Source organism: Morone saxatilis, unplaced genomic scaffold (genome assembly GCF_004916995.1).
Source record: "Morone saxatilis isolate NCDOM2014 unplaced genomic scaffold, NCSU_SB_2.0 Contig2, whole genome shotgun sequence".
Lineage (NCBI taxonomy): Eukaryota > Metazoa > Chordata > Actinopteri > Moronidae > Morone > Morone saxatilis.
The window spans coordinates 6,323,526-6,337,512 of record NW_023339762.1 but is presented as its reverse complement, the minus strand read 5'-3'; the positions used below and the strand labels follow the sequence as shown (position 1 = coordinate 6,337,512).

Sequence of the window (13,987 nt, the reverse complement as noted above, 5' to 3'; positions counted from 1 at the left end):
CACTCATCGCCACTGTTGCTCTCTCTCTCTCTCTCTCCCTCTCCCTCTCTCTCTCCCTCCTGCAGAATGTAAAGTATGGAGAAATCCGCTGAATTTATTTCGTGGAGCAGAATATAATCGGTGAGTGACAGCAGCTAAGATACCTGCATCTGAAAACCCTCTGCTGGCCTAGGAGCTTCAGTCTCCCTCCAGGAATACCCCCACCCCCAGCCCCACCTCCTCTGATTTATATTTCTTCTATTTAGTTTCTTTTTCTAATCTGTGTCACGTTCACTCTCCTGTCTTCTTTTTTGTCTTGTTTGTGGTTGAGATACTATTTATTTTCCTTCTCTTTTTTTCACCCTGCATTCTGTCATCTGTTTGCCGTTTTATCCTCAGTTACAGTAAATGGTTGGCAATGGTTTGGTACTTTAAACGAGCAGATGCTGTTTGCTGTAACTGATTAATGTCCCATGTCCCCTTGTATGTTGTGTTCGTGTCTTTGCCCTCTACTCTAAATCTGAACTAAATTTATTTTCTCTCCTCTATTTCTTCATGTTTCTTTTATTTTCTCCTTTGACCATGTATTTCATTCCTTATTGCTCCTTCCTCCTCCTTTTTGTTTTCTACTCATCACTTTCTATTTTCTGTCATTCTTCCTTTATTCTCTTTTTGACGTGCCTGTCTGCTGTTCCTCCCATTAAGTCATCCTCCACTTTTCCATTTCTCAAGTTGTAGTTATCCTGTTACTTTCCCTACCTATCAACCCACAATGCTGAGCTACAGCTCCTAACTTCTCAGTCAAGTTCGATTCCCATAAAGTCAGCATAGCCCATGACTTGTTTAGAGTTATCTGAACATCTAACATCTTATTATTGTCTGACCAAGTCTATGAGCTCTTTCATTCTTCCTTTATTTCTTTATTTTTGCCTTTCATTGGGACAATTATTTATGTCAATGTGTGTTTGAACTGTTAGCCAGTTGCTAATTATGAATGTGTCTCTGTGGTGGTGTTCAGGTATACGTGGGTAACGGGTCGAGAGCCGCTGACATACTACGACATGAACCTGTCAGCACAAGACCACCAGACCTTCTTTACCTGTGACTCAGACCACCTCCGGCCTGCCGACGCTAGTAAGCAAACGCACACTCATGCATATACGCTGAATGCATCTTGATGTGTGTGCCCAGATGACATCTGACATCTTAAATATGTTTATTTGTGTGTGTTTGTTTGGTGGCAGTTATGCAGAAGGCATGGAGAGAGAGGAACCCACAGGCTCGCATCTCTGCAGCACATGAAGCTCTGGAGCTCGAAGAGTGAGTTCACTTTTATTTTCACTTATATTTTGTTTATTATTTTACAACTCTCTCCTTTAAGACAAGAAGTTAGATGTGTCATTAAAAAAAAGTAAAGGAGCTAAAGTAGGAAACAAAGGTACAATTAAAATTAAAGCTTTCTTGTGCTTCTGGACAGATCAGTGAAACATGCTGCAGTGCTGCTCTTTAGGAGGCGCTATTGAGCCATTTTTCCACACCCAGGCATGAGAAATTGACACTAGCATGTTTATTATCACCTCAAAAATTAGATTACTTGGGCAGAAAAACATGCATTAATTGCATTACTACAGGGCCTTCACAGTGGTCAAATAATCTGTGTTATAAATAAATAATAAAAGTGATAATTAATCATAATGGTGATACCCAGTAAAAATCAGGCGGTCCTTGGAGCATACGACTCGTTCACTCGAAAATTTCGAAATATGATTCTTGTCAAAATAATTGAAAATGCCCCGTCAGTATTTAATTTTCTTGTTAAAACTTTTATTCATCATGAAAACACAGATTGATTTTTGTTCTCATTTCCTACCTGCGACCTGCTTTATATTCATGAAGTCCAATATATTCATATATCACTGACCAGCAATGGAGCAGTGTGTTTTAACTGGAACTTCGTTCAAGGGCAATCCAGATTTTCTCTGCTGGGTATCTCAGACCAGGTCATCTTTAGGTCACAAGCTGCTGCCATCAGACTGGCATCTCATTGCTTCACATCTGGTGCAGTTACATGGAGGAATGGTACACAATCATTCTGATCTAATGTTAAAGATGCAATGAAATCTCAACTTCCTTTGCATGATGTTTCTTGTTTTGACCCCTTAAATTCACGCAAGCAGTTTATTCAACATCATCAACATCAACATTCTGATCTTTTCCTTCTCAGGAGAGGTAAAAGTATCTAGTATTTTACAAGAAAAAAACAACAAGCGCTTTTATACTTTCAATAATTAGTTGAGACTTCAGATTTTTGTTGCCGTACCAATATACCGTACTTTAATCAGCCATCAAGAGTCACACATCATTTTTTAATGTTACTGTAATGTTCTAAAAATAGATATTTGTTTACCACCTACTTACTGTAACGCACAACCTGTGTTTGCATTTGCGTTTTGTATGCTTTTCAAATCCTTATTTTAAACTATAAAATTAAAAATATTACCTAAAAACCTTGATTTTATGCCAAATAATAATGAACGCTGTTTCTTTCAGATCAATAGAGTGGAATAAATTCAAACAATAGAAACTGCAGGTATTGTTGGTGGGAGGGATGATGCATCGCAGATTGGCCCTCTGGGTACCTACATCATTCATGGGGGAGGACAACTCTACTTATTTTCATGGCAGTGAAGGTTTATTTTTAGGAACATCTGTGACTACAAAGGCAGTGCAGAGGAATTGTGGCAAGGTTGTACCCGCTATATTGCTCTCAGCCTGTATCAAGGCCATGACAGCAGGTTGACTCGGAGGAAAACTTCTTTGATCAGTGATTTGTCAGATGCTGCTTACAAATACATGAGGCGTAAAACCTGTTTTATAGCACAGAGATGCCGTGCTGTGTAGACAAACATGGCACCCGGTGTATTAGTGATGCGCAGATCTTCTTTGAGTTCATACAAAACCACATGTATGCATAAATCATCCACCCACCCAAATCATTCATTCAAATCATCATCATTCAAATCATTTTCTCTGATGTAGAGACCTGTACCACAATGCTTACGGCGTACTGCAATTCACACATCACTACTCAAACAACTCACATCACTACTTATACAATAAGTTAGTTTGTAATTTCCTAGTTAATAGATCTTGGTCCTCTCCTCTGCTGTTCCTCCTCTAGTTGTGCGACAGCATACATCCTGCTGGCAGAGGAAGAAGCAACAACCATCATGGAGGCTGAACGTTTGTTTAAACAAGCGCTAAAAGCTGGAGAGAGTTGCTATCGCCGCAGCCAACAGCTCCAGCATCACGGTACACAGTATGAAGCCCAACACAGTGAGTATAATCCTCAGTATGCTGCTAATAATTAATATTATAATATAAAATATGTTCTTTTCTTCTGGCTATATCACACCTCTTGAGCCAATATGGCTTTTTAAAATATCAGATTGCAGCAGTAGAATTGATTCTTTAATATTTTGTAAATGTAACTAAAATTTCAGACATATTAACTGCTGCAGGTAGAAAATGGACAATAACAGTCATCAAGTCATTATGTGTTTGCTTGTCTCCACCAGGAAGAGACACCAATGTATTGGTATACATAAAGAGAAGACTGGCCATGTGCTCCAGAAAGCTTGGCCGAACACGAGAAGCAGTAAAAATGATGAGAGATGTAAGTAGAAAAAACACACACACACACACACACACAAAGACACACAAACAGGACTGAGAAGAAATGATTCTTTGATTCTGTAATTAAAAAGGCTTTAGTTTATTTATGAGGGTTAGAAAAATCACACAAAGCCACATGAAAGTTTTTATTTTCAACTTTTATTTAGATTGCTACTTTTACATTATAACTGCATAGTGATGACCCAAAACTCTTGTCTGCTGACTGTGCATGTGTCACCCCGTGTCCGGTATTACATGTAACAACAGTTGTGTGTTTTCCAGTTAATGAAGGAGTTCCCTCTCCTCAGTATGTTCAACATCCACGAGAACCTGCTGGAGTCGCTACTAGAGCTCCAGAACTACGCCGACGTCCAGGCCGTTCTGGCCAAGTATGACGGTGAGACACACACACACACAGAGTTTGTGCCAGTCTGTAGTGTTCATTACAACAAAGTTATTATCCTTTTTTTCTGAGGAAAGTCAGTAATTCTGTCCTATAGTCTCTCTTAGAATCTATGAAAAATCTGTCATGTAGAACTTTTTTTTTTTCCCCTCTTTTTTTAAATTGAAAGATGGAATGATCCACCAACAAAATGTACATTTGTATGACATTATACTTCATGTTCAACAAGTAAGACAGAAATCAAAAATTGAGTCTATGATTCTGTTTGATCAATGACTGTATATCCAGAGCCTCAAAGGTTCATTAGTACCTTCCCATTTTATGGTACACTGCTTCAGTTTTTTTAGTTTAGAAATTAAAGTAATCATGCAGACCTGTACTGGAGCAAATGTTGTTTTTAAAATGTAATTAAACTTAAACTAATTTCATAATGTTAATTAAATTCCACTCAGTTTAGCATAAAATGTCTTGAAATGTCCTGGATTTACTTTGTAAAACTCTGTGACAAATACACAGGCATGCATGATGTAGGAAGAACAATAGACACTGTATACCAACTAGAACTGAAACAATTAGCGGATTAATCGATTAGTCAATCGGCAGGAAATTAATCAGAAACTATTTTCATAATCATTTACTTTTTTGAGCTTAAATGCCAAACATTTCCTCGTTTCAGCGTCTCATTTGGAAGGATTTGCTGATTTTCGTTGTGATAGTAAATTTGATCTGAGTGGTTTTGTACGGCTGGTCGGAAAAAACATTTTTCTGACATTTTATAGACCAAACAATGAAGAACGGGCAGATTCATTGAGTAAAAAATATAATGGCTAGTTTCGGCCCTCATGTAAACCTACATGTAGACATACAATACAGTGTTGTTGTAACACACAAACAGTTACACCATCTCTTTAGTTATTCATCTTAGTTCTCTGGAGAATATATAAGACTTAATAACAAAACACTTCCAAAGTCTTGAAATCCAAGCTCATTATTGTCATTCACAAACCCCTCTGGGTGGCTTCAGCGCCCCCCCACTTCCCCAACCTACCACCTGTAATTCCAAACTTTTGGTATGTTCACTAAACACCCGCCTCCCTTCTGTGTCCATGTCTGCTTTGTGTCTCCTCCACAGATATCAGCTTACCTAAATCTGCAACAATATGCTACACAGCAGCCTTGCTCAAAGCCAGGGCGGTATCAGACAAGTGAGTATCGCTTTTCATTGGCTACAATGCTCATACGGGGGCTTGACATACCTGCTCTGCTATTTAAGTGTTTAAAATAGAGCCGAAAATGTCCCGGGGACCTGGTTGGCGTGAACCAGAGAATAGGGCTGATCGGTGGTGTAGTGACAGTAATTGTGCAGGGTTGCCCTCAGGGTTGATCAGTGTTATTGTGAAAAGTGAGTGATTCTGTCTCGCCAGAGGTACAGGGTTATTTATGACTGTAAAACGTACTTATAATACAGCCTGCTGGTGCACTGATACAACCAGAGAGAGAGCCAGTTTAGTTAGTACCTATGTACCCATTTATACAAACCTACACACATACATGTATGTGCAACCGCAGAGTATTCACACTTGCTGTTTATCACCTTATTGTTTTTTCCTATTTTGTTTTTTGCCCCTTTTTAGTGTCGAAATTGATCCAACTATATATCGCTTTTTAATTAAATGCATTATCTTAAATGAAAAATACACTGAAACAAAACAAAGCATCTATTGGTGATGTACTGTAGTATTCTCTCTTGCTCTGGCGCTCACATGTATGTTAATCCAAGTGTCCTCAAAACCCTCAGTTCATTCTGTTTTCTTGAGAAAGTCTTTTAATTGTTTGGGATTTATGTGAAGTTCTTACACAGAGCAGCTAGTTAGTGAGTAGCCTCGGCACCATGGGAGTCATTTTCAAATTTACTTTGATCATACAGTGATGCACAATCCAAAGTCACATTACTGACGTGTGTGTGTCTGTGTGGGTGTGTGTGGTGGTGTGTTTGTGTGTGTGTTGTGTGTGTTGTGTGTGGTGTGTGTGTGTGTGTGTGTGTGTGTGGTTGTGTTGTGTGTGTGTGTGTGTGTGTGTGTGTGCGTGTGTGTGCGTGCAGATTCTCTCCAGAAGCTGCATCCAGGCGAGGACTGAGCACAGCAGAGATGAACGCAGTAGAAGCCATCCACAGAGCGGTGGAGTTCAACCCTCATGTCCCCAAAGTGAGACTCAGTACCTGCAACACTACGTACACACACTACACACACGCTGAGGTCTTACTGTGATCACATGCTCACCTAAAACAGAGACACAGTTTCATTTCTGTACTGTAATTTCTTGATACTTCACAGACAGATTATACAGCAATATGGATACATATGTGAGAAGCTAGAATGTGCTCATGTACAGTGTTGGCTTTAGTTTAATGGTGAGAGAATTGATCTATTCTTAGATGCATTTTCTTCTGAATGTTCAGCACTGATGGAGAAATGATGAAGTCTGTAAAACTTAAATACACTATAAAACTGTGTAACACTGAGCTGATGAAAGAAATCTATCTTGAGGGCAAGGCAGAGCACGTTGTTAGCAAACTCAGACGTGTGATACTGTTGTATCAATAGTAATAATAGAAGTAAATATGTGTATGTGTCAAAGTTTACAGAATATGAGCTCAAGTCAGATTTAATTGTCTCAAAGACAGCTGCTGTGGAAACAGTGCTGGTTTAGTCATGTTGAGGTTGGGTTATTATTATGTTTGGCCATTCCTGTTCATTGTCTGTCTTTGTTCCCTTTTTGCTCCCCCTCAGTATCTGCTGGAGATGAAGAGTCTGATTCTTCCTCCAGAACACATCCTGAAGAGAGGAGACAGCGAGGCCATCGCCTACGCCTTCTTCCACCTGCAGCACTGGAAAAGGGTAGAGGGGGCGCTCAACCTCCTGCACTGCACCTGGGAGGGCAGTGAGTACACACGCACACACACACACACACACACACACAGAGTTAAAATAAGGACAGGCCCACACACACTCTTTTGGCCATTTGATATCTCATAAGGGGTTTCATTCCAAAGAGAAATATTATGAATTGAGTCTTGACTACCTACATGGAAACAGTCACTGTTCATTATTAAATAAGTAGGCAACTGTCTGGTCCTTTGTTAAAATCAGCACTCTGTTTTTTTGTGTTTGTAGCGTTCAGAATGATCCCATATCCTCTGGAGAAGGGTCACCTCTTCTACCCCTACCCCATCTGCACAGAGACGGCCGACAGAGAGCTGCTACCCAGTAAGAGACGCCCTGATACACAAGTTTATACACGCATGCAATGTGCATTTATACAATACAGGGTAAAAAATATGGTCTGAATCTGTCAGTTAAAAAGTGCACTAAAGATTCTTTATTGTTTTCATCAGTTTTATTTTCTTTCTCTTCTTCCTCAAAAAGTGGGTAACACTGTTGTTGGATTTTAGTCTTAATAAAATCAATCAAAGCAGCATCATTTGTCCATTGAGGTGTTCTTTTCTTTTTCAAGTTGTTGGTTTGTAGTAGAAGCTGCACAGTGGGCGTCTGATTTGACCATTTTATGGGGGGGGGGTGTTGGTGTTTTATTTAGAATAATTATGCTAATTGTAATGCCTGGCACAAAAATTGAGCGGTTAAATTTGTCATTAATAATTATGATGATGAGACAAATTCCTTAACGGAGCACTGCGCGCTGGTGTGTGTATTTGTGTGGATGATTGTGGGCTGATGTGGAGTGTGTGCCGTCCTGCTGTCTGCTCAGCAGCTCGTCTGTCTTCACACACAAACCTTCGCTTGATTAAGTTGGCTTCCAGCCACCGGCAGCAACACACTGTGCTGTGGCTGTGTGTCTCTGGGCGGATGTATGCATATTTACTATGTATTACAGCATATTACTGCTGTTAACCATAACCCTGAATTTATTTAAGACTTAACTTATTTTTTCTACTGACATTCATCCAACAGCCTCATTAAACTCATAAATGGTAATGTGAATTGTGATTCTGTGTACCAAAACACAGCTGTAGTGGTTTTTCCTCAGTGAAGATATAAATATATCAAATGCGTTTCTCTCCTACACATCAGAGTTAATGGTCAATTATTGGGATTTGGCTTTTTTGGGTTTTTTTGGGACTGGTAAGCAAATAAAAAATTACACTCTGAAGGGGTAGGAGGTCAGTCCAGTATAAAGTAGGAAATGTATTTGCGTCCAGATTTTGAAAATTGAAACATTTTCTTAAAAACATGATGGAAAATAGTTAAAAAAACAAACCAACCTGCTCTCAGAGTTCATTTTGAGATGTATGTGATGTAAATGTTTTGCTCTAAAGTAACAGAGTGTGTGTGTGTGTGTGTGTGTGTGTGTGCGCGTGTGCCGTTTGTGTGGTGTGGTGTGTGTGCGTGCGTGTCCCACGTGGAAGCAGTGTTTCACGAGGTGTCAGTCTACCCTAAGAAGGAGCTGCCCTTCTTCATCCTCTTCACAGCCGGTCTCTGCTCCTTCACCGCCATGCTGGCTCTGCTCACACACCAGTTCCCCGAACTCATGGGAGTATTTGCTAAAGCTGTGAGTACACACACACACACAACACACCACAACAGCACAAACACACACACACCTTTGTGTTTGAAAGTTTTATGCTGAAGAGAAAATACAGAACTTTGAATTTTTTTCCACTTGATAAGGCAGAAAAAATCAATCAAAGCAAAATTTTTGACCTTTTCTCTGGCACAAAACTTTCCTCTTAACCTACACTTAGGTTGACGAAAAGAGATCTTAAAAGTTAATAGCCTAATTTCCATCGAGTCTGATGGATGGAATAATATATCTTGTGACCCCCAGACCTTTGTTAATGTGCCACCCGCTTGTCAAAATGTCTGTTTTGCACGCAGGCAGATCGCTATGAAACTTGCTCCACAGGGGTAAAACTAATTTGATTTTAATGACTCTGTGACCTTTCCTCTACCACCACACCCAAGATAAACTTTCTGTTTTGAGCTCTACAGCTACAGAATCATCTGTTTGTTTCAGTGAACAATCTCACATTCACCTGTCTTTAAATAATCCTTATTTCTTGGCCATTAGTGAACCGTTACAAACAGCCCTTCTAGAAACAAGCCAAGTATTTCTTAAATATAATCAGATTTTCTTGTTCTGAGCAAAGAAATCTGCAGATGGGGTGAGCCAATTTTGCTTGGCTAGAATTTCTAAAACCTACTACCCACTGAAAGACCATAATGGGCCTTAAAAGCAAGTTGTGCTTATTACAAGCAATACAAACTCAGTTATTTAAGATAGACTTTCTTAGAATAAGTGTTTTGGCCAATTTACTCTAATATTAATAATTAGCAAACACATCTTACAATCAGACAGAATTGCTTCAAACAGCATAATAAAGATAAGTGACATTGTCTTAAATTGAGGCATCAGAAGCGTTCTCATTTTCTGTAGCATTTTGTAATTAAAACAATGCTGCTTCGTTTCCAACACTGAGACAAGACTACTTTCTCTTAAACTGAGAAGTTGTGCAAGTGGTCTTCTCTTAAAATAATGAAAATAATCTTGTTCTTCTGCAGGGATATTATGCAAACCATTGTTGTAAACCGTTAGTGGTTAAATCGAGCTCAATGTTAGCTGTAATATCTTATTAAGACAAAGTTAGTTATATTTTCTTAAAACCAGATTACTTTTTTAATGCAAAACGTGCTTGACAAGATTGTTTTTCTTTTTAGACTCACTCTCTTGCAGTGAACTTGTGTTAGTGAGTAATATTGACACCCTTGAGGATTGAGGATTTGTTATATTTGTTTCGACCACAACAAGTGTAGCTAAGCTATGCTATGTTTTAGGTTGGTTAGCGGGTGGGGTCCTGCAGCTCACTCAGACTGTATATTTGAAAGTCATTTAGCCCCTTTTCACCAGCCTGCTATGTCCCACTTTACTTGTGTCATTCTCTGAAACACATGCACCTCCACGCCAAGGGATAACCATGCTAGAGCGGGACATTTATTAACGGTTAGAAGCTGGTTCCATAATTCATTTCTACAGAACCTGCTGAGGTATAATGTTATATATTCCAACCTCAGTACTAAACGCAGAGCTACTTTCAGCCGCCCCTCCTGTCTTCATAGCAGCCAGTGGAGGGCGCTACCTCTCCCGCCACTCCCTGCAGCCTGCAGCGCTGTGCTGCTCACCTGGAATGTGGCTGAGCTCATCTCTCCCCCCTGATGTGACACTATCAGCAGATACCATCTACCTGCTTAGAGCTGGGGAGCTACGCACGCACGCACACACACACACACACACACACAAGGGCCTCCTGCTCTCTAAGTTTGACTACATTCACATTGTAGGTATTAGTGGCAGACATTTAGAGGCCAGACCCACCCCTGGGTGACCTCTGTGCCCCCCTGTCCTGTACCTTGTCCCCTCCTCTCCAGCTGTTGCCTGATAATAATCAACATCATTTCTTATTAGTTGTTAAATTGATCACAAGACACAATACGTCAGATCCTTGGTGGTGTAATACATCAGCTAAACAATTTGGAAAACCCTAAACTAAGTATATTGACACTGTAGGTAAGGTTTCATTCATTTATTTTTATATTTCAGTGACTTTTGCAGGAATCAAACAATCCAACTTTCTATCTTTTGATACAGAATATCTCAACTCGATGCCAAGAACAGGTACCGATCTGATACAGCACTCTCTCAAATTTAAAATCCAAATTGCATAGAACTAGTTGTAAATGTGGCGAGTGTTTGCTGTGGCACTAAAAATGAGTCAGTCAAATCAGTTTGTTTGCTTGAGGCAAATTTCATAGCAAGATGAATCTCAGACATCAATGGGTGCTCACAAAATAAGAACAAATCATTGATCTATCAAAAATAAGAGGAAATCAGTTTGTATATCACTCCCTGCATTGTGTGTAACATGGACATTTTTAAGGTGGCAACGTCAGAGTCACTATACATGCTCCATCCAGCAGATTGAGTGGGTCATGAGGTCTCCATGATAAATACCCTGATTGTCGACACAGATCAGGCGTATCGCGGTGGTGCGTCCCTACTTTTTGGATTACAGAAGGGTCTCTCTCTGCCGCCCACACACTTCAAACACATGGAACACACACCTTTACTTTGAAGTGCCCTTTGAAGCTGGAACATGAGGAGATGTGTGATACGATGTGTGAGGCAGACGTCAGACGTCGACTACCAGGCAGATACATGCAGGTGGAGAGGGGGGGCGGCACAGATACAGACTTTTCTCTCACTCCACAAACCCTGTCATGGCTTTTATCTGCCATCTGACAGAGTGGGAACCTCTATGACCTACCCTTGCTCTGGTGGAGCCCCTATCACCCTTTAACTCCCCCTCCCCCTCCCCACCTCTACGCTGGTTGTTGCCAAAACACCAACCTGAGGACAAGGCTGTTCTGTACTCGCGGGCAGAGCTGCAGCAGTCAGTCACAAAGTGGAACTGTAGATTAAATGGACAGCGTTGTTTGCATGTTTATAGGACGATAAACTAGTCTCTAAGAATAACAGTAGACATGTTTTTAGTGGAATTTCAGGTGTAGTTTAACTCAAGATCACAACATCTGGCATAATGTCCAAGATGTTTTTTGGGGCTTTTGAACTGAATTTGGTTTCACAAGGTAAAGCTGTGGCTATAAAGATGCTGTGTCGTCTGTGTCAGACGTCCTGCTGTTGACATGTGGCTGTATCTAAAACAGTTTGTCTGACTGTTGTTTTTTTGTCTCGCTGTAGTTCCTCAGCACGCTGTTTGCTCCTCTGAACTTCATCATGGAGAAGGTGGAGAGCATCCTGCCGTCCAGCCTCTGGCACCAACTCACCCGCATCTGACCCCTACCGGACCCGGACCAGAATCAGACCCAGGACCCAGGACCCAGGAGCCGACCTCCATCCAGACAGAAACAGCTGAACTGAAACCCAGAACGCTGCATTGGACTGGACTGACACACCTTTGTGCCAAGATTACCGAGTTCAAACCAAACTGAGAACAGACGAGGACGACGGAAGGAGGCATGAAACGAAAAAGGCAAAACAATGGAATCCGGAATTGGTTTTGACTTTATTTGATATGTTTGCATTTTTTGGGTTTTCAATTATTTAAAGCTGTTCTTTTGTTGTACAAAAAGAGGTAATCAATTTGCCATCATTAAAAAAGTGAGAAGACAAAAAAATACAATAAAGGACTTTTTGTGTATTGCTGCAAGCCAGCTTCTTCCCGCCATCTTGATTCACACGGTGTTAAGCGGCTCTAACGACAGAAACAGGCAGCGCTGCAGTTTAAGTGCCAGAGCGAAGTCCGAACACAGCCGGACATCATCTGCCGCCGCCGGTCATTTTAAGCACTAGTTGGCTGTTGAAACAGTAAAACACAACCTGGTAGGTTTCTGTTGTTTATCTGTGGAACCTTCCTCTGATTTTCTGTGTTTTCATCCACAAACTAACAACTCACTCCACAGGTAGAAGAAGAGCTTTAGTCCAGAGTGGTGCTGAGGGAAGCAGTGATGTTAACTTGCTTTCTGTATTTGACACAGACATGAAATATATGTTTAAAGACTAGTGGTGTTCGATATCTAAGCCCCTTTATTACAACACGTATACTTTTCATCACAGCTTATCATTTTAGAAAACCATCTTTCTTTGGTGGTCAAAGTCGGTATGACATCACAAAACACATTTTAAATCAACAATTGGTCACACCTTTGACCTCAAAATGAGCTTGATGTATTTTTGGTCATAAATGGAGCTGATGCAGTAATTATTACAAAATGGCACACAGATGCATGATGTGAAGTGACTACATTTTGTTTATCCAAAAGGTCAAAGGTCATTTTCCCAGTCTCATTATAATGTCCTGGATAAAAGACTCAATTAGTATCCATTATTCAGCACCATAACTCAGGAACAGAGGGGTGGGTTGATCAGACATTGAAAAATAGGGTTTTAGCCATAATTGAATTGAACTGAATGAATTGGACAATTCCAGATTTTACACACATTGACTGGGGCAGTACGGGCTTTAATCTTTCCATCTCCTCCATTCTGCCTCATTCTGAATGTCAAGCATCGTTGGAATCACGTGACTGCGAACAACATACTGGAGCGCGCCGAGCTAATGGTGGTCCTGTGAGTGAGTTTCACCTACAGCTCATAGAACGCTGTCCCATCTGAAAATGTCTGTAAGAATCCATCTTTACATAGTACAAGTGCACCTGTACCTGTTTAACCAATATATCTATATTGATCCTTCATTAATCAGTTCAAAAATGGATATTCGCTGAAGTCATGCATATGTACCACTGATACAGTTTTCTGCAAATGTTTGGGCTTCCCTTGACAAATAACATATCTTGGTGTTTTGTTTCTTTTATTCATTGAAAACATGCAGACACAAGCTCTCTAGGAGGTGAAACAGCACAATAATTTCAGCAAACATTAAAGCATAGTTGCGTTTTATGTCAGGTTCAACAGAAATAAAATCATTGTGGCATGTGCAAAAGTTCAGTCCAACAATGAACTGTTAGGAAATGTCAGCTGGCTTTACAAATTCTCTGACTCTTCCAACCTTGTGTTCCTCTGAGCAGCTGTGTAAGACTCAGAGTTATTGACACCCACAATGCATGAGAAGACTACAAAAACATAACTAAGCCTTGTCAGCTTTCAATTTGCACAGAATGTAATTAATAGACTGCGGCTCAGGGGAACGGTGGCGGTCTTGGCTTGCACAGAGTCAGAAAATCTTACCTGTCCACATCGTACAACCCAACGTCAGAAGTATGCAACCGAACATCAGCATTTCATGAAAAGCACACCTTGCTAACTGTTAAGCATGGGGGTGGATCTATCATGCTTTGGGGTTGTGTTGCAGCCAGTGGCACAGGAAACACTGCACAGGTG

The 13,987-nt window shown here is 40.5% G+C and overlaps 1 protein-coding gene across 8 annotated transcripts in view; it reads left to right on the top strand.

Moving 5' to 3' along the window:
* The window catches only part of LOC118330510 (suppressor of tumorigenicity 7 protein homolog), a 45,283-nt gene extending 32,987 nt beyond the window's left edge, over positions 1-12,296 (top strand). For 5 of the 8 annotated variants that reach the window (XM_035665065.1, XM_035665072.1, XM_035665073.1 and 2 more), the window contains 12 exons: positions 66-120; positions 998-1,113; positions 1,224-1,299; positions 3,161-3,315; positions 3,558-3,655; positions 3,922-4,051; positions 5,190-5,262; positions 6,159-6,261; positions 6,847-6,997; positions 7,231-7,323; positions 8,481-8,623; positions 11,828-12,296. In XM_035665065.1, coding sequence (XP_035520958.1) covers positions 66-120; positions 998-1,113; positions 1,224-1,299; positions 3,161-3,315; positions 3,558-3,655; positions 3,922-4,051; positions 5,190-5,262; positions 6,159-6,261; positions 6,847-6,997; positions 7,231-7,323; positions 8,481-8,623; positions 11,828-11,923 — 1,289 coding nt within the window. In that variant the 3' untranslated portion in view covers positions 11,924-12,296. The remainder of the gene's footprint in view (positions 1-65; positions 121-997; positions 1,114-1,223; positions 1,300-3,160; positions 3,316-3,557; positions 3,656-3,921; positions 4,052-5,189; positions 5,263-6,158; positions 6,262-6,846; positions 6,998-7,230; positions 7,324-8,480; positions 8,624-11,827) is intronic. The other 3 variants (XM_035665066.1, XM_035665069.1, XM_035665071.1) reach the window with 3 other exon arrangements.
* The last annotated feature ends 1,691 nt before the right edge of the window (positions 12,297-13,987 follow it).